This window comes from Nelumbo lutea, chromosome 5 (genome assembly GCF_056320005.1).
Source record: "Nelumbo lutea isolate HS-2025 chromosome 5, American lotus-T2T, whole genome shotgun sequence".
Taxonomy (NCBI): Eukaryota; Viridiplantae; Streptophyta; class Magnoliopsida; order Proteales; family Nelumbonaceae; genus Nelumbo; species Nelumbo lutea.
The window spans coordinates 33,573,842-33,593,810 of NC_142688.1; the positions used below are offsets into that span (position 1 = coordinate 33,573,842).

General features: G+C 38.6%; 1 protein-coding gene across 3 annotated transcripts in view; it reads right to left on the reverse strand.

The window, feature by feature from the left end:
* Positions 1–6,351: 6,351 nt before the first annotated feature.
* The window catches only part of UGT80B1 (UDP-Glycosyltransferase superfamily protein), a 63,758-nt gene continuing 50,140 nt past the window's right edge, over positions 6,352–19,969 (reverse strand). For 2 of the 3 annotated variants that reach the window (XM_088945530.1, XM_088945531.1), the window contains 5 exons: positions 10,281–10,383; positions 9,133–9,209; positions 8,718–8,765; positions 8,123–8,272; positions 6,352–6,777 (listed from right to left, as the gene is read on the reverse strand). In XM_088945530.1, coding sequence (XP_088801656.1) covers positions 6,577–6,777; positions 8,123–8,272; positions 8,718–8,765; positions 9,133–9,209; positions 10,281–10,383 — 579 coding nt within the window. In that variant the 3' untranslated portion in view covers positions 6,352–6,576. Of the gene's footprint in view, positions 6,778–7,888; positions 8,005–8,122; positions 8,273–8,717; positions 8,766–9,132; positions 9,210–10,280; positions 10,384–19,969 lie in introns of all 3 variants that reach the window. The other variant, XR_016099385.1, reaches the window with a different exon arrangement.

A 19,969-nucleotide genomic window follows, 5' to 3' on the forward strand; every position in this document is an offset into this window, starting at 1 on the left:
GATGTTGTTTCCACTTAAATGAAGGGATTGCAGGTGTTGGAAGTGAGTGAAAATGGTAGCATTTGGGTGCCATTTTCCTAGTACTGTACCATACCTCACATAAGAAATATCAATCCCAACCACCGGGGATAGAGTAGAAGATAAGTCGCACGCCACCCCTTTTCATTTACAACAATCATCTCCTTTATCCCATTTATCAATTATTGACAACACTTGTGGATGATGATGATTGAGTAGTGAGTCTCTGAGTTGTAAAAGAACCATCCTTTCGTCCTCCATACAGTAGTACCTTTTTGGGCTTGGGTTTGGGCTTGGATGATTGAGTAGTGAGTCTCTGAGTTGAATTACAACAACATCATCTTCTTACACAAGCACCAACTACACCTCATCTCCATCCTTCTCTGTTTAATTTTCTGCTATTTGGTTAATATATATGTAGTCTAAAGGTAGCCTTAAAAAGGAGGGAATTTAATTATTAGCTGAGTCAATTCTGAAGTCTTTAGTCTTCAACTACGAGTCAATTTTGTATGAACGGGATGTTTTATTCGGAGAAGTATGGATAGGTCCATTGTAGATTTTTGAATTTTAATGCAGAACTTAAACATTTAAAATGTTAAAAACCCTCAATTTATAAATCAATACCCACCTGTAAATTAACATCAATTTCGAGCTGACACCCACCTCTTTGGGCCTAAAAATTTTGACCTCTGAATTCAACCGTCATTCTCCCTTTATTATTCACTTTTCCTATCCACTCTTTATTCGACAGAAGTGGGGCGGCATTGCACTATATAGTCAATTTGTAAATGCACGTGCACTTCAACTACGAGTCAATTTTGTATGAACGGGATGTTTTATTCGGAGAAGTATGGATAGGTCCAATGCAAATTTTTGAATTTTAATGCAGAACTTAAACATTTAAAATGTTAAAAACCCTCAATTTATAAATCAATACCCACTGTAAATTAACATCAATTTCGAACTGACACCCACCTCTTTGGGCCTAAAAATTTTGACCTCTGAATTCAACCGTCATTCTCCCTTTATTATTCACTTTTCCTATCCACTCTTTATTGGACAGATGTGGGGCGGCATTGCACCATATAGTCAATTTGTAAATGCGCGTGCACCATTTAATCAATTTGATGGTAATTTAAAGTAAATATAACGTGCGGAAATGTAGGACTTCTCTTTGTTTCGTGGAAGTAAGTTTCTCAGCGCTGATGATATTTAATCTACATTCTTTCAGGTCCTCGTTGTTTATACATGCAGAGACATTAATTTCTCCCTTCGCATCATCAATTGAAAACATTGCACTGAAAAATTGCAATGTAGGAAAAGAAAGGTTTTGTTTTCGTTTTTCCTCGCGACATGATATGTCAAAAGATTTAATGCAATGGAAATTAAAATGAATAATCTGATGAAATTGGTCTTTATAATCTGGTAAAATTCAGAAGAAAGCACTGCGAGATAGGGCTATAATCGGTCTAACTTGGATCCATTCTAGTCCGGATCCAATCCATTTAGTATGTGAGTAAGAAAAACCAAAGAAAAAAACTTAACTGAATCGAAAATTTCGGTTTATCGAATTAGTCGGTCAGTTTGGTTTTGGTTAATTAATATAGAAAATCAGCGGCTAACCAAACCAATCGATACACTTATTTTTTTATATATTTATATAAATTTTATGCATATATTATATATTATAAATTAATAAATATGTATTATATATAAATATATATTTATAATAAATAATATTATTTATTATTTAAAATATAATTATATATATCTAGTTTTTTATTATATATATTTATAATATATACTATAAATATAAAAAATCGATGGTTAATCGAACCAGCCAACCAGTTAATCGATCGGCTTCGGTTGTTGGTTTCCCAAAACCAGTAATACTGGTTTGGTTTCAAAAATAGGTCAATTTTGGTTATCAGTTTTCCAAAAAGTCGGCAATACTCGTTTGGTTTCAAAAATAGGCCCACGATTCAGTTAACCAAAACCATGAGCACCCCTACCAAATCCTATCTGAAGTCTGAATTTGCTTTATAATGTTTAAAACAAAGGAAATTCAAAAAGTTAAAAAAATGTAGATTCTAAGCTCTGGATCCATATTGTATAACGAAGCATCTTGTTGAAAGGATGTTTCTCCTAGATAGATAGAAAGAAGGTGCTGAGGTGATAACCAGGGATGTCAGTGGGTCGGTTTTGGTACGGGTTTGTCTCAACCCTAACTCGCCCCTACAATGCCTCAACCCGAACTCAACCCCACCCACCTTCAAAACACATAATTTTTTAACCCGACCTAACCCTATAAGGTCTAACCTGATACCAACCCGACCTAACCCGTAGCATTTCAATTGTATTTTTTTAACACATTTTGAAGACCTAAAATCTATTAATCAGGTTAGGAGATTGTTTCATAGATTCTAAGGTGTTACTTTTCCCATTAAAAAAAAAAGAAGAAAAACAAAACCAACATGTAAATAAATTTTAAACTTTTAGGGTATAGAGTTAAAAGTCAAAACCTAAACCCGACTCGAGTTGAAGAATCAAAACCTTAACCTGACCCTAAAGCCAAATATGTTGACCCTAATTTAACCCTATAGAGTCAGGTCAAACTGAGTTTACCATTTAATCCGACCCATTGACATCCCTAGTGATAACATAACTGGCCACATAAATAATAAGAATAAATCGTGATCTTCCCATATGGAACTTCAGCCCTGTTTGGTTCATTGGAATAGGAGTCTAGAATTGGAATCAGAATGGCCAACTGTTTAGTTGGGTAGAATCACAATCCTATTCCCATTCCTTATGGAATGTCATTTTCCCATTTGAGACTGTTGGCATTATCCCATAACGATGGCAATCTGAAATTTCGCTTGAGCTCGTCAAATGCAACCTAACATTCCTTGGTCCATTGAAAGTCTTTAGCTTTTTAATGACTCAGAAAAGGGGTATGCATTGTCATGCTGGCTTGGACATAAAGCAACTAAGGGTGGCGATTCAACTAGTGAGTCTTTGGACTTCCTTAACACACCTCAAAGGTTGTATATCTAGGATTGCCTAGATCTTCTCGAGATTGACTTCGATACCACGTCGGATAACCATGTAATAGAGGAACTTACCCAACTTGACACTGAACACACATTTGTTTAGGTTGAGCTTCAATTTGTATTTTCTTATAACATTAAACACATCGATAAGATCGACAATATGCAAACAAAAAAATTTACTCTTAGCGACCGTGTCATCTACATAAACTCATACTTTATTTCCAATTAAATCATAAAAAAATCTTATTAACAAGTTGCTGGTAAGTCACCCCAACATTTTTAAGGCCAAAGGGAATGACCTTATAACAATACAAGTCAGTCTCAGTTACTGCGATAGTTTTTTCCTGATCTAAAGGATCCATATACATTTGGTTGTATCCTAAATAGGCGTCTATGAAACTAAGTAACTCAAACCCCAAGGTGGCATCTACATATCGATTTGTTATAGGGAGTGGAAATTTATCCTTCAAGTAGGCTCTATTAAAGTCGGTGTAACCAACGCATAATATGTGTCACTTCCCATTTGCCTTTTTGACAAATACTAGGTTGGCTATTCAATTCAGGTACTCCATTTTTCTTATGAATCTAGCATTGAGGAGCTTCCTGACGTTGCCAAATGTCCTCCATGAACATTCAAAACTTACATATAAATACCTTATTGGTTGGCCCCACATAACATATATAGGGCCACCCATTAATGCACCTTTTGTGAGACGTCAATACTTGACTCCAAATATTTTTATAAAACCATATTGCCACACAGGTTATATGACAAAAACGTAAAAACCAAAACCTATAAATTTTCTAGGTTAAAGAGATGGACGATGGAAAAAAACCAAAATTGTGAATCAACATTGTTAACCGTAATTGATGAACTCAATACAAAAAGAAAGAGAAGGGCAGCTTGTTCTTTCAGCTGGAACCTGGTAAGTCCTTTTAAAACCAACCAATGACTCATTCTTCAGTTCCAAAAAATTCCACCGAAACTGAAATAGATGAACACTGACAAAAATTCTCTTTCTTTGTCTAAAGACTCTAAAACAGTAGGATTAGTTAAATACAACAAAGAAACAAAAGAAAAAAGATGTTTTTCTATTTCTTTTTCCTTCCATCGCCCATTATTGGCAAATGGGGATGTTTATAAATGATGGTTTTGGTGTAGGTTCAATCATTCGTTGAACTCTCTTTTCCTATGGTTCTATTCTTGTTGGCTGTTACGTCCGATGGTTGACTCTACTTGAAGCAATCGCTTTCTTGAGTCTCCCTTTCAATTATGCTAATGAACAAGCCCCATTTCATTACAGCTCATCTTCTTGTGATTTGATGAGGAGTCTTAGTTGGAATTAAGAGGTTTAAGTAATTTCAGATCAGTGATAATTCTAGGGGCAAGTGGATGGTTGATTTTGACGAAATGAGATCTGGGTTTGGAGAAGTTATGGTTCTTCAAATCTAGAATCTAGAACATAGATCTGAGTAACTCTGCAATTGGATCATGAACTGTTGGTAATGGTGGCACAAATTCAAATACTAGAAGACATAGTGAAGTTGCTCTTGGCGTCACTGTATAGAATCTGAAATATAGATCTCATGAAAGCTCTACATGCCCAGAAATTTAGAGCTTCAGATATGAAGATTGAAAGTCCACCACTCCAAGTTATTCAAAGAAATTGCGGCCCCGTTTGCAATCTTTCGGCTGTTTACATGGCAGACTGAGTCTTTTTCCATTTGATTCGTAATAGATTTAGATTTAGTCGCCAAAAGTCGGTGTGTCGAAAAGACGCCATTTTGATTTGATTTCGAAAAGTTCCAAATGAAGTTTTTTTTGTCTTTCTCACGTTGAAAGACACGGAAATATGCACAAAAAGACGTGTAGAAGCCAAATTAGTTTCGAGCTGTTCTGTAATGGGCTAATGGGCTCATGTTGGACCAATATCCAATTCACAAACAGCCCCCTAATCATGATGATTGGTTTAGGCAATATGATTTGCCTAAGATTTCAGTTTTCTGAAAAATCCTTACTATAAACCCCAAAAAAGAAAACTAATTTGTCCTACACTGTTTTAAGGGTGTTCGGATGTAGTAGTTATGTTAAGTAAGCACAATGAGTGAACATGTAATAGCTGTGTAACACATGTCCCAGTTAATGTGCTTTTCATCCAAACATTTTTGCTCCATTAGACAGAAATTATCCATTATTTTATTATCTTTATCAAAATAATTAAAAATAAAAAACAATGAAAAAAGAAAGCGTAAATGAGTCCCAACTCCTAACTCAGTCTCGATATCTAAATGGCCATTATTTGAATGAGATCTCTGCGTTATGGTTTCTCTCTCACATCTATGGATGTGAGTTTTCATTTATTTTTCGTTATATCTGTGTTTGTTGGAGATGTTTTTTGGACAGATTTGAGAGACAACGGCTTTGATCCAGGCCTATGAAGCATATTTGGGATCTTTGGTTCTATTCATTTTAATTTTCGTTTTCCCTCTATTCTTTTTCTTATTTCTGTTGGGCCTTGGTCGAATTTGTGTGTGGTGTGCCTTTGGGGTTTGCCATGGGTATCCATTTGTTTTGTAGACTTTTCCGACGATTCTCAAGTTCTCTCCAGCAACGTTCATGCTCCAACTGTTTTGGTTTCTGTGGGGCTCATTCCATAAATGTTTGGACGGTGAAGCATCAGGGAGAATTTTGTAACAGGAGACAATCTTGGGCCTCTCCTGCTTTCACGTTTTCAATATTGCCATGGATTACATGTTTTCTCTATAACCCTTTGAGGGTTTTGCATACTTGATACAGACTCATTTGATAGGGAGACACACTTACTGGCTTCACCTCTGTTGGAGGCATTATCTGACATTTTTGGCGTTTCCTAAATTTGTCAGTTGCGGAGATTTTTCAAGTTGTTTATTTGCAATGCTCGTGATTACCTATTTCTGTCTCAGCACGCTTGAGTATGTTTAAATCAATTAATAAAAACTCAACGTATATTTAATTCTTTTACCCTAAAATAAACTACCGTGCTACTTTGGTCGCAAAATGCAACTCTAAATTGATTAGATTTTACATTTACAAAAATATTAAAAAAGGGTCAGTAGTTTACAAGTAAATATATCCTCCGCATTGGTTCACCAATTGGCTTGATTCAACAATGGACCAAAAATTCTCCAGGCAGGGCTAAAGAAAACAAGTATTTCGAGTACAGAATTCTGATGAAACAACAGGTTATGAAACCTTCACCAACTGGATATTTCAGAACTGAATAAGACCAAGAAACCCGCATAATGCAACTGCGACAAATTATTGCTACTTAAAAGTTTAAACTGAGAAATAATAACCTCGATACATTTAACTTATGCTATGCTAAATGGAGAAAACAATATAAATATGGATATTTTACTTATTACAAAATGAATGGAATACCAGAGCTGACTGGCCTAAAGAACAAGACGTATATCTATACAACACGTAAATCACCCACGTCAAAGGAAAAATAATAAAAGAATATTATGATGCACAAGGTAGGCAGCACCATTTCTCAATTAGCAGAAATAGCCACTGCAAAGGGTTCGGTTGGTCATCTTCCTCTGAGGCTGCATTTGTCATCGGTAGCTCTGCTGGTAAATGCCGGTGGAATGCGTCAACTGCTGCTGCAACTCCATCCTCATTCTCTATCTTCTGTGCTAATTCTGCTGCTTGTGACTTCACCTGAATAAATAAATAAAGAGAAGAAAAGATAAAGAAACAAAACACCGTCTAATACCTAATATAGATGCAACATATGATAAGAAAACCCTAATTCTTTCGACTGGAAACTTTAAGTATGCAATGAGTAAGCTCCAATTAAAGCTCAACGCCTCAACCATATATTCATTTGGGACATTATAATTTAGGGAGGTCCTCCTCCTAAGGTACCCTCTAAGCCAAAAGAAGTTTAGGTTTTATATTCACATTTTCCATCTGCAGTTTCCACTTTTCACATTTCATTCTCAAAAACACAAAACAAGATCAATCCAGTCTTTCAAGGTGCAGGACAGCTGTGAAATTATTGGTTTATTCAACTGACACTATCAAATCCCAATTCAATAAGCCACTTGTGAAACCGAAACCAGAGAAAGCAAAGAAAACAATGTAAATAAACAAACACACACACACACAAAAGTTTTACATGGTTAAATGGTTGCTTACATCAGTGGATGAACCCTAGAAAATTTCACTATAACCTCAATTACACACAGAAGTTTTACAGAGTTCTTTTACTTATAAACCCTAATTCAATCCCCAAAGAGAATATATAGCAGTTGTATGGTCATTTGGCAGCAAGTGGAAAACGGATTTGTGTTACTGGGAAAAACTAGAATGAACAAAGGCAACTAAAGCTGGTCACACCAACCCCAAACTTTTAGGTGGCTCTTGCAAACCAAAAAAGAAAGACATTTTTTGAAAGGATTAGGGATGACTTAATATGTATATGGAGACACTCTTTTTGGCAGAGACATAGGAAGTGCATAAAATAACAAAAATAACTATATATGGACAGGGTACAATCAAATTTATCCTTCAGCTACCATCTCATAGAACCCACTCCCCCCCCCCCCCCCACACACACAACAATGTCTAGGCAAGTGTGTACAATGCACTCCTAGAATACAGCACCCTAAAGAATCTAAGAATAAAAAGATTCCAGTACCAACCTAGATGAAAGGAAGCTTGTCATATACCAAAAGAGAAAAAAAGTGCTCATTCAGAACTAAATTCAGTTCCAAACATGGAATTTCAGTTGGTACTACTAGTGCTACTACAACTGTTTTTGTCATACCAATGTAAGTGTAAAGTTTTTCCCCAATACAAATCTGCCAATCAGCACAGAGACAAATTTGTCATAAAAGATTCAGTAGTGTCCAAAGAAATGTTTACACTTCCACTTGATTAAACCTGCACTTCAGATTCAAATATGCAAAGAGAGGAAATCGACTGTTGTAAGCAATTCAATAGTAATCCATTTCTAGATAAATTTAGCATGATTTGGCATATGACGACTACATCAAATTACCTCTGGCTGGAGCATAAATCTTATAGCATTTGAAAGGGATTCCACATTGAGCTCAGTTATAGGTATTGGTCTGGGTCCCAGCCCTATTTGATGAACCCTTTCACCCCAGAAGAACTGATCTCCAAAGAATGGAACAATGGTTGTTGGACACTGATAACAAAATAAATTGGCATTAGATCATTTATCATATATTTAGCTAGGATAATTAAAAAGAAATAGATTTCAGAAAATGAAATTTAACGAAACATCAGATGGCATAATTGCGTAGTTAATCCTTCAAAAAGAAATTTCTCTCTTTTAACATAATGCTAAAACTTGCTTTAGCAAGTGGCCTCTCAATCTCATCAATGCAACTTTTTTTCTGATTTCTTTTTTCTGAGAACTTTTATCGAAAAACAGAAAACACCAATTCCAACAAACCAACCTTTCCGCTGTCTCTATATCACCGCATGCAATACATGCATTTTCTACATGTTGATAAGTAACTTAAAAATGCCAAAAACACCACTTATTCAAACAATCTGAAGCATCAAAACGAACAAACTCAAAAAGTACATCAGAAATATGATAATGAAAAATTTTTAAGAAATATTACCCCAGCCCTTAGCCCCGTTGCAGTTGTACCAGCACCACCATGATGAACCTGTATATTTGCAACAAAAAGGGATTCCAATTATTATATTTGAGAAGTCGGGATATGTTATTAATCAATTATTGATCTTTCCTCTCATGCAAACAAATTCAGATAAAGCATCTCTTAATTTCAGAACCGTCATATTGTGGATCAGAATTAAACAGTATCTTGAAGCAGAACAAGAGACCACAAAATTAAAGCTATTTCAAATGGAATAAGAAAGAATGAAACATTACTTCTTAATAATTAAGATGTAAAATATCTCACACCAATATTTAAATTCATGAACATGCTAGAATTAATATATTCTTTCCAATAAATTTCAAATCCATGCATGCCACGGTGTCAAACATAAAATGTACATTTTAAAACTCACCACTGCAGAGCATTGAGGAAATAACCAATCATGAGGGCAATCCTCAAGAAGGAAAACACTGTCAGGAACCTCTAGAACTGCAAATTACAATCTCAGTTAGGGAAGAAATGCAGTTCAAAAATAAATAATGCAGTAGGATTAGAATTTAAGATAATAAATTGAAAGCGAAGTTTGACAATTGAATATATCCAGCTATATCTCTACTCAGATAGAATGATGATGGCCGGTCAAACAATTTTCTTTTTAGGATACTAGTTGAATGGCACGCATAAAATGCACATGCAAGAGGGGAAGGAGAGAGAGGGAGAGAGAGAGAGAGAGAAAGAGAGCTAGGGGTGTAAACAGATTGAATTCAAATTCAAATAAGCAATATCCGAATTCAACTAATTATTTTTGGTATTTAATATTATTATATATAAAATAAATATTTATTTATATTCAGTATATAAATACATAAATTTATCTAATATAATTTAAATATTATATATTATAAAATATTTAAATATTTTATATAATATAAAAGAATTATATAATCAACAAACTTGGATATTTATCGAATTGAGTCAGGTCATATCCAAATTTGACTGATTAAGATGTTCAAATTATCTGAATTTGATGTCAAATCTCAAATTCAAAATCGGATTTTCAGATTTTCATATGGTGGTCTTTATGTGAAGCCAAGGAAAGTATTAGCATTATATAATAAAGATTTTTTAATAAATATATTATATAGTAAAGATAAAAAAAGAGATGTCACATGAAAATCAATGTGAGCTCTATAATAATTTTATGGAGAAAACAAGGGAAAGTTGTGGAAGTCAGAACACAAGGACATGAACTGCATGGTAAAATTAAAACAGAATAATGTGCAATCAAGTAAACCTTAATTCAAGCAGAATTTACAGTCTAACCATCTAAGACAGAAGCAAGCTTATGTTCTAAAACCAATCAACAGAACTAATAATGGGTAGAAGGGCAAGTAACTGTCTAAAATAAGTGTCAATGCCAAGAAAGGCCAAAAAATAACCAGCGACTGATATAAATAATGTATTCTTACATAGAGCACACAGAGAGCAAGAGGCCCATCAAAAGTAATAAGAACTTTTTTTAGGAAAAGTAATAAGAACATTGAAATTAAGGGCACTTACAGATCCCAAGATCTCCCCAACCCCGATCAATTATACCCCTTTGTCCCGTGCACTCCAATGCCTCCAAAATAATATTTGTAGTCTTCCTGGCATCTTCAAGAGGCTTAACAAACAAGCATGATTTTCAATTAGAAACATCCTAAATAGTAGATATACGTTTATATTAGTAAGGAAGTAAACCTAAAAATATCAGTATTAAAGAAACATTCTATCAAAAAAGTATGAACACAACAAATGTAAGTTGCAAATCTCATTGATAATGCAGCAATATTAACCTATCAATATCTATCTGCATGATGTATTATCAAAAGAAGAAGCCAAATGGAGAAATTTCAAAAATTTAGGGAAACTTTCAAGGTAGGACAAAAGAGGCACCAATAGAATTCAGAACTGCCATATGAGTTACAGCACATAAGCAACTTGGCAATTTTTTATCAGTAACTGTAACATTTATTAAAGTTTAAAAGAGAAAAATGTTGCAAGGCTTAATTGTTCTTCATAACTGCTGTTAGTAGGACAGTTTCAGCGACTAGCCCTTTTTTTCTTTCTTTTCTTATTGTTTTTATCCTAGGATATGCCGCCAGGGGCATACTTGTAATTTCATCTCTTTTATAAAGATTAATATAAATAGAAAACTGGCAGCAGCCAGTACTGATTTTTTTCTCCTCTCATCCGTACCTCTCTTTCTTTCTCTCTCTCTCCCCCTCTCAATCACCACGAGCAACCACATGGTATCAGAGCAGGCTTTCTGGGTTGGAGGAGACCTATGATCCTAGCTTCAACCTTTCTAAAAGTGATTGGATGTGGCTACCTTTACAGAAACCCTAGCAGCGGCTTGTTTTCAGTCCTCTCTGGCGGCTGTATCTGCAGAAACCCTAGTAAGTTCTGGCGGCTACTTCTGCTGAAACCCTAGTGGTCCCTAGCGGCGGTTTTCTGAGAAACCCTAGCAGTTTCTGGCCTTAGGGTGGTGCTGGTGCAATGAAACCCTAATCGAAGAAGCGTGTTGATGGTGCAAACTCCTCAGTTATCCAGTGCTGAACAGGTGTGTTTTTGTTTTAGTTTATCTCAGTACTCTTTATCCAATGGTGCGTAGGGCTCATGCCTTGATTATATGATTACTAGTTTGGACATTGGATGGTTAGAGTGGGGGAACCACATTCAAACTGACAGTAATGTCTGTATTGGTGGTGCTGAACCGATGATCGGGCTGTTTACTGTTCTGTTTGGACGTTGTATTGACTGAACCCTTATTCTCAGCAGTAGTCCCCGTGTTCTCAGCAATTTTCAATAATTTGTTGCTCACATTTTAGGAGCAAACCCTGAGTTGCCACATTCTAGTTGTGGCGGCTGTGCTGTTGGGTGGCATTTGGACTGGTTTTTTTGTAGCATTCAATGGTAAATCATGAATTAACCTCACCGGGGAATACACCAACCCGCAACACAGCAGGTATGGGAGGTGAAAACATGGTTTTTCCCATGCCAATTACCCCCTTGAACGGTCTGAACTACCTAGAGTGGGCTAAGAGTGTAAAACTCTATGTAACGGCAAGGGGTAAGGCTGGTTACATCAATGGAAGGGTGAAAGAACCCAAGGGTGAGACGGCCGAACATGATAGGTGGGACCAAGAAAACAGTATGGTGATGTCTTGGTTCCTCGCAGCCATGGAACCTGATGTGAAAAAGAATTTTATGTGGGCAGACACCGCCAATGAGATCTGGGAACAGGCCAGAATTACCTATTCTGAGCAAAGGCATTACGCCAAGGTGTACCAATTGCAAGCTGAGTCCTCAACATGTAAACAGGGAAACCGTAGCTTGTCCTCATATTATTCAGCCCTTACCTCCATATGGAAGGAGTTGGACCATTATCAGGCCATAGAGTGGAAACACGATGATGATGCTAAGGCCTACAGGAAGCTAGTCTCTCAGCAACGAGTGTTTGTTTTCTTGTTAGGGTTGAACCCCTTATATGAACCATTGAGGGTGCAAATCCTAGGAAGCAAAGAATTGCCTACGGTACACGAAGTATACTCCCTTGTCCAATCTGAAGAAAGCAGGCGGAGTGTGATGGTTACAACTGAGGGGGAGTAACAAATTGCCTTGGTTGCGATGAATAACAGCTCAACAGGAAAGAAAGGTGATCCTAAGAAGGCAAATGATAAAGATAAACTATTTTGTACCCACTGTAGACGGTCACGACATACACGTGACATTTGTTGGGACATCCACGGGAAACCCAAGTGGGCAACAAAGAATCAAGAACAGGGTAAAGGTCATGTGAAAAGAACAAGCACAGCACATGTGGCAACTCAAGACACTCAAGTTGCCGATAGTACCTGGGACCCCCCTAATAAGCCTGACCCCAAGGAGGATATAATGAATTCATTCAGAGAGCACTTGGAATCTTATGGTAGGGCATTGCGGCAAATGGACAGCTCAGTCACTGGTACTCCCTCTACTTCTTTTGCATCTACTTCAGGTAATGTGGCTTCTGCATTCCATGTCACTCCCACAGATTCCCCTTGGATCATTGACTCAGGGGCCTCAAATCACATGACCGGTAAGCCTAACTTATTCCAGTCTTATAGCCTTTTGTCAGGAAGGGATAGAGTGAGACTTGCAGATGGTTCTTGTTAGCGTAGGGGTATTTCTGTCTTTATACCTAGATTAATGTTGTTGATCTGTAATGTTGTGTTGGAACAAGTGCTCCTAACTTAAGTAAGGGCACATAGATCTTTTTAGTTATTTTTAATAATAAAAATATTTCCTGGCCGACTGGGAGATGTTAGGTTGACTCTTCTAGTTCGAACCTGAATTCTCTCCTCTCTTTCTCTCTCTCTCTTTCACCTTTCTTCTTCTACATAACTGATCTCGGACAGGCAGAACTCTAAGGCAGACCAGAATTCTAACATGGTATCAGAGCTACTTGAATCTGCCTAGATTTCTGCTTGCCTAGGTTTCTATTCTCTGCGCACCCTATCTAGGGTTTTTTCCTCTTTTTTCTGTATTCGATTGGAGATAAGGGAAAGGGCTGAAAAGGAGTGATCGCCCTCTTCCCTTGGAGGTTTCTATGCCTCTAGTCAAGGTTGTATGTGGTTGGTTGATGTGATTTCTGAGATCGCCCTCTCCTAGTAGAGGAAGAATAGAGGGCTGAACTGTGTGTGCAGTGACTGTCGTGTGTGGACTGATTTCCTGCTCGTATGGTTGTTACTTCAGTGATAAGGTAAGAGATCTCAGTGCATGATATCTGTTATGGATTAAATAGGAAGTGTGTTTCAGACCATATGCTAGGGTTTCGAACAGTAATGTGCTAGGGTTTATGCTGGTTTCTTTGTGCATTTCGAAGGAAGAGATATGATCATATAGTGGTGAGATTTCAGGTAGTTGTAGGAGTAGGGTTTGTGGTGTAAAGAGCACACTTTTCAGCAACAACAAGTGCTGAAATCAGTGTGACAGGTGTGATAGGGTTCGTGGTGTAAAGAGCACACATTCTAGCAACAATAAGTGTTGCAATCAGTGTGACAGGTGTGACCTAGTGGTGTGTAGTGTGCAAATCTCAGTGATAAAAGAATTCAGCTTTCTGTTTTGGACTGTGAGTCGTGCCAGTTTGGGAAACACCATCGTGTTCCCTTTAGTTTTAGGATTGATAACCATGTGCCGAGTTCTTTTTCTTAAGTTCATTCAGATGTTCGGGGTCCTTATAAAGTGATGTCATATAATGAATACAAATATTTTGTCATTTTTGTGGATGATTTTTCAAGGATGACGTGGCTCTATTTAATGAAAGAAAGAAGTGAATTGTTTACCATTTTTCATAAATTTTATGTTGAGATTCGTAACCAATTTGGTACTCACATCAAAGTTTTTCATTCTGATAATGGCTGCGAATATTTATCCTCATCATTTCAGCAAGCTCCCGCATGCATCACATGCATGTTCCCAAACCTTTTTGGAGTGATGCAGTGCTTACCTCTTGCTTCTGATTAATCGGATGCCCACGTTCATCCTTGATGGTCATTCTCCGTTTCAGGTATTGTTTCCCACTTTGTCTCCATTTCCTCTTACGCCGAGAGTTTTTGGGTGTGCCTGCTTCGTCCATAATCTGGATCCCGGGAATGACAAGTTTGTGTGTGCTGATGTCAGCTTCTTTGAGTCTACTCCGTTCTTTTTGGGGTCCGGTGATTCTCCTTCCTCCTCATCACCTCCTCCTCTTCCACTTCCCGTTGTCAATCCTCCTTCCTTTGTTCCAGTCATGACCAAACCCTTGCCTCCGGTGCCACCACCTGTTGAATGCCCACCTATCTGTCATGTGTATACACATCGCCCACGCGCACCAGCTACTACTCCTCCGTCTACATCTCCGTCGACGGATCCGGCACTATACCCGCACTTAAAATCTGAGCTTGATCTACCCATCGCCAGTTTGTCACCCTGTTATCATCAGTTTTGTCCCTAAAGATGTCCAGGAAGCCCTTGCCTCTCCAGGGTGGTGCCGAGCCATGGAAGAAGAACTCTTAGCCCTTCATCATAATCATACTTGGGACCTCACTACTCTTCCTCCTGGGATGCAAGTTGTTGGTTGTAAATGGCTTTATACGGTTAAGTATCTGCCTGATGGTAGTGTTGAACGCCTGAAAGTGCGATTGGTTGCAAAAGGATACTCCCAAACCTATGGTATTGACTACACAGAGACCTTCTCACCGGTTGCTAAGATAGGGTCAGTTCGTGTTGTGATCTCTCTTGCCGCCATGTATGAGTGGCCACTATATCAGCTTGATATCAAGAATGCCTTTTTGCATGGTGACTTACTCGAGGAGGTCTACATGGAGCAACCTCCAGGGTTTGTTGCTCAGGGAGAGGATGGTAAGGTGTGTAGACTAAGGAAGGCTATATATGGGCTTAAACAGTCTCCTCGAGCATGGTTTGGTAGGTTCAATGAGGTGGTAAAGAAGTTTGGTATGAAGCAGTGCAAAGTTGACCATTCTGTATTTAGTCATGACTCTCCGGGAGGAAAAATACTGTTGGTGTTGTATGTAGATGATATTGTTATTATTGGGAATGATAACATTGGTATTGACAAGCTGAAGACTTATCTACAGGATCACTTTCAGACAAAGGATCTGGGTAAGGTGAAATACTTCTTGGGGATAGAGGTAGCGAGATCCAAGTATGGTATTAACCTGTGCCAGAGGAAATATGTGCTTGATTTGCTGGAAGAAACAGGCTTGTTGGGTGCCAAACCAGCTGAAACACCCATGGACACAAATACCAAGCTAAGCAGTGATATGGGTGAAGTGTTTGAAGACCCTGGCAGATACCGACGACTTGTGGGCAAACTGAACTACCTAATCATTACCAGACCAGACATCTCATTTGCAGTTAGTGTGGTAAGCCAATTCATGCAAAAACCTCTGATTCCTCATTGGAATGCAATTTTGAGAATTGTGAAGTATCTAAAAGGGGCTCCGGGTCGCGGTCTGATATACAAGAGTGGGGGAAAACTTGAAATAGAAGGGTATTCTAATGTTGACTGGGCCGGTTCTATGTTTGATAGGCGGTCTACTACAGGCTATTGTACATTTCTGGGAGGTAACCTGGTGACATGGAAAAGTAAGAAGCAGATTTTTGTGGCAAAAAGCAGTGCAGAAGTAGAATATAGGGCTATGTTGCACACCGCTTGTGAATTAGTGTGGCTAAGGAACCTTCTACAGGAAGTAGGGTACAACATTAACACTCCAATGAAGCTCTATTGTGATAATCAGGTTGCAGTTCATATCTCCTCTAATCCAGTGTTTCATGAAAGAACCAAGCACATTGAGGTTGACTGTCACTTTGTGAGGGAGAAGGTGCTGAATGGAGAGCTAGACACTACACATGTTAATATAGGAAATCAGTGGGCTGACTTATTTACAAAAGGCTTGAGTCGGGGAAGAGTGGACCACATATGTAACAAGCTGGGAGTATATGATATATACTCACCAGCTTGAGGGGGAGTTTTAGCGTAGGGGTATTTCTGTCTTTAAACCTAGATTAATGTTGCTGATCTGTAATGTTGTGCTGGAACAAGTGCTCCTAACTTAAGTAAGGGCACATAGGTCTTTTCAGTTATTTTTAATAATATAAATACTTCCTGGCCGACTGGAAGATGTTAGGTTGACTCTTCCAATTCGAACCAGAATTCTCTTTTCTCTCTTTCTCTCTCTCTTTCACCTTTCTTCTTCTACATAACTGATCTCAAATAGGCAGAACTCTAAGGCATACCAGAATTCTAACAGTTCTTTTTCTTCCATTGCAAGTCAAAGATCAATATCCCTTCCCCATGGCCTCAACCTGAATTGTGTATTGCATGCCCCTCAACTTCCCATAAACTTGCTTTCAATTAGTAGCATTACAAACTCCTTGAATTGTAGTGTGACTTTTTTTGTTGACTCATGTGTATTTCAGGACCTAACTTCTGGGAGGACGATTGGTAGAGGAAGCCTGGTGGACGGTCTCTACATTATCGACAACAAAGCTGGTCTCTCGGTGTCATCCTCAAAGTCGCATAGTCAGTCAAATAAGAGTCAAATTTTGTTGTGGCACAGTCATTTAGGTCATGTTTCTTTTGAAATAATAAAATGTTTGTTTCCACTTTTATTTAAGTCGTGTTCCGTGTCAGAGTTCATGTGTCAAACGTGTCAGTTGAGTAAACAATGTAGAACAACCTTTCATTCAAGCAATAAAAGATCAAATGTTCCTTTTCATGTTGTGTATTCTGATGTATGGGGGCCTACGAATGTAATCTGTAAGGGCAAATATAAGTACTTTATTACATTGATTGACGATTACTCTCGCTATACATGGGTAATCCCTATGCGTAGCAGAGATGAGGTTCCAAAGGTAGTGAAAGACTTCCAAAGGATGGTGTTTACGTAGTTCCATGTTGAAATATAGATCTTCCAATCCGATAATGCGAAGGAATACTTCCATGGGGAGCTCAATGAGTTCTTCGCCTCTCATGGGTCTATTCATAGAAGCTCATGCGCCAGAACACCACAACAAAATGGTGTTGCAGAAAGGAAAAACAGACACCTCCTTGAGGTAGCCCGCGGGATGATGTTATACATGAATGTCCCAAAAAGGTTTTGGGTGGATGCTATACTTGCAGTTGCGTATGTCATCAACCGCATGCCCTCCAGAGTATTGAATTACATGGTCCCTTATCAGTTATTGTACCCTTAGTCTCCTTTATTTTCCATCCCCATGAGAGTCTTTGGTTGTCGAGCCTTTGTCCATGATTTGTCTCCCTCCAAAGGTAAGTTAGACCCTCGGTCCATTCCTTGTGTCTTTCTGGGATACCCATCCTCTCAAAAAGGGTATCGGTGTTTTGACCCTGTTAGTCATAAATTTTTTGTGTCTATGGATGTGTCATTCTTTGAGTCCGAGCCATTCTTCCCTCCTCCTCAGGGGGAGAGCCGTAGTGTGGAAGAGGAGAAGCAGGTTCAGGTACCTCTTCCTTTTATTTCGGACCTCACTCCCTTCCGTGTCTTCCAACGTACTCGTCGGAGAGATCAGCAGTGTGATAGAAATGTGGAGTAGCCAAACACTGAGCAACTGACATCATCAGAATCCCAGGAGGTAAGTACAACCCCTAACCCTACTCCCACTATGGACGACCTAGACATCCCTATTGCCCAACAAAAGGGAGTCAGGTCCTGCACTACCAAACACCCCATTACCCACTTTGTTTCCTATGACTCCCTCGTACCGAGCCTTACTATTGGCAGTTGATTGCATCCCTGTTCCCAATAATGTTGCAAAAGCCTTAAAATACCCTGAATGGATAGATGCCATGAAGGAGGAGATTGATGCCCTCCACAAAAATCAGACTTGGGAATTGGAGGATCCTCCAGAGGGGAAAGAACCCGTGGGGTGCAAATGGGTGTTCACAATTAAGCACAAGGCATATGGAACAGTTGAAAGGTACAAAGCAAGACTAGTAGCCAAAGGGTACACACAGGTATATGGAGTTGACTATGATGAGACTTTTGCTCCGGTGGCTAAGATGAACTCGATTAGGGTTCTCCTATCCTTAACTGCTAACTTTGACTGGGATTTGCATCAACTGGACATAAAGAATGCATTCCTAAATGGTGACTTAGAAGAAGAGGTATACATGGTTCAACCTCCTGGATTTTGTGCCGAGGGAAGTGAAAACAAGGTGTGCAAGCTATGGAAGTCTCTCTACGGCTTAAAACAGTCTCCCAGAGCCTGGTTCAGTAAGTTTCACATGGCAGTTCAAGAGATGGGGTTCCATAGATGTCAAGAGCAGGTTGTCGTATTGATAGTGTATGTAGATGATATCATCATTACAGGGAGTTCGAGCTCAGAGATACAGAATTTGAAACAATTCCTTGCATCCAAATTTGAAGTGAAAGATCTAGGACTCCTAAAGTATTTCCTTGGGATCAAAATTGCTCGTTCAAAAAGGGGTATCTTTGTCTCTCAAAGGAAATACACCCTTGATCTATTACGGGATACAGGTAAATTAGGTGCAAGGCAGGCAGATACTCCTATGGATGTGGACCACAAGCTAGGTGACTGTATTGGTGAACCTTTGAAAGATGTAAAGCAGTTCCAAAAGTTAGTGGGAAAGCTGATTTATCTATCCATGACCCGTCCAGATATTGCCTATTCAGTTGGGGTTTTGAGCCAATTTATGCACTCTCCTAAGAAGCCGCACATGGAGGCAGTAGAGAGAGTCCTTAGATACTTGAAGAAACATCCAGGAACATGCCTACTATTTAGTAAACACAATCACCTAAAGGTGGAAGTCTTTACAGATGCTGATTGGGCAGGAGCTGTGGATGATAGAAAGTCCACTAGTGGGTATTGCACATATGTGAGAGGGAATCTAGTGACCTGGAAGAGCAAGAAGCAAAGTGTGGTAGCAAGATCAAGTGCAGAAGCTGAGTATAGAGCTATGGCACATGGGGTGGCCGAAGTCCTTTGGCTAAAGAACCTTCTAGGTGAGCTTGGAGTTGTTGTTCATAGTCCTATGTCTCTTTATTGTGACAACAAGGCTGCAATAAACATCGCTAGCAACCTAGTCCTACATGAGAGGACCAAGCATATTGAGGTGGATAAGCACTTCATAAGGAAGAAACTAGAAAAAAGGGAAATTTGCATCCCTTATGTCAACTCCAATGAACAACTTGCTGATGTCCTTACAAAAGGACTTCCGTGTTCGCGACACAACGAGTTATGTGACAAGCTGGGCATGATAGACATCTTCAGCCCAACTTGAGGGGGAGTGTTATAAGGCTTAATTGTTCTTTATAACTGTTGTTAGTAGGACAGTTTCAGAGACCACCCCTTTTTTTCTTTCTTTTCTTATTGTTCTTATCCTAGGATATGCCGCTAGGGGCATACTTGTAATTTCATCTCTTTTATAAAGATTAATATAAATAGAAAACTGGCGGTAGCCAGTACTGATTTCTCTCTCTCTCTCTCTCTCTCTCTCTCTCTCTCTCTCTCAATCACCACGAGTGACCACAAAAAACAAAGAAGTACAAATTGGACGTGGAGATAAAACAGCCTATCTCCAATGTCGAACTGCTTTAAACTGATCCCAAAACATTTGAAGCCTCTCAACCACTTGTTTTTCCAAAGAGTCAGCCCAAAACAACAAGGCGGTTTTGGGGGGATTG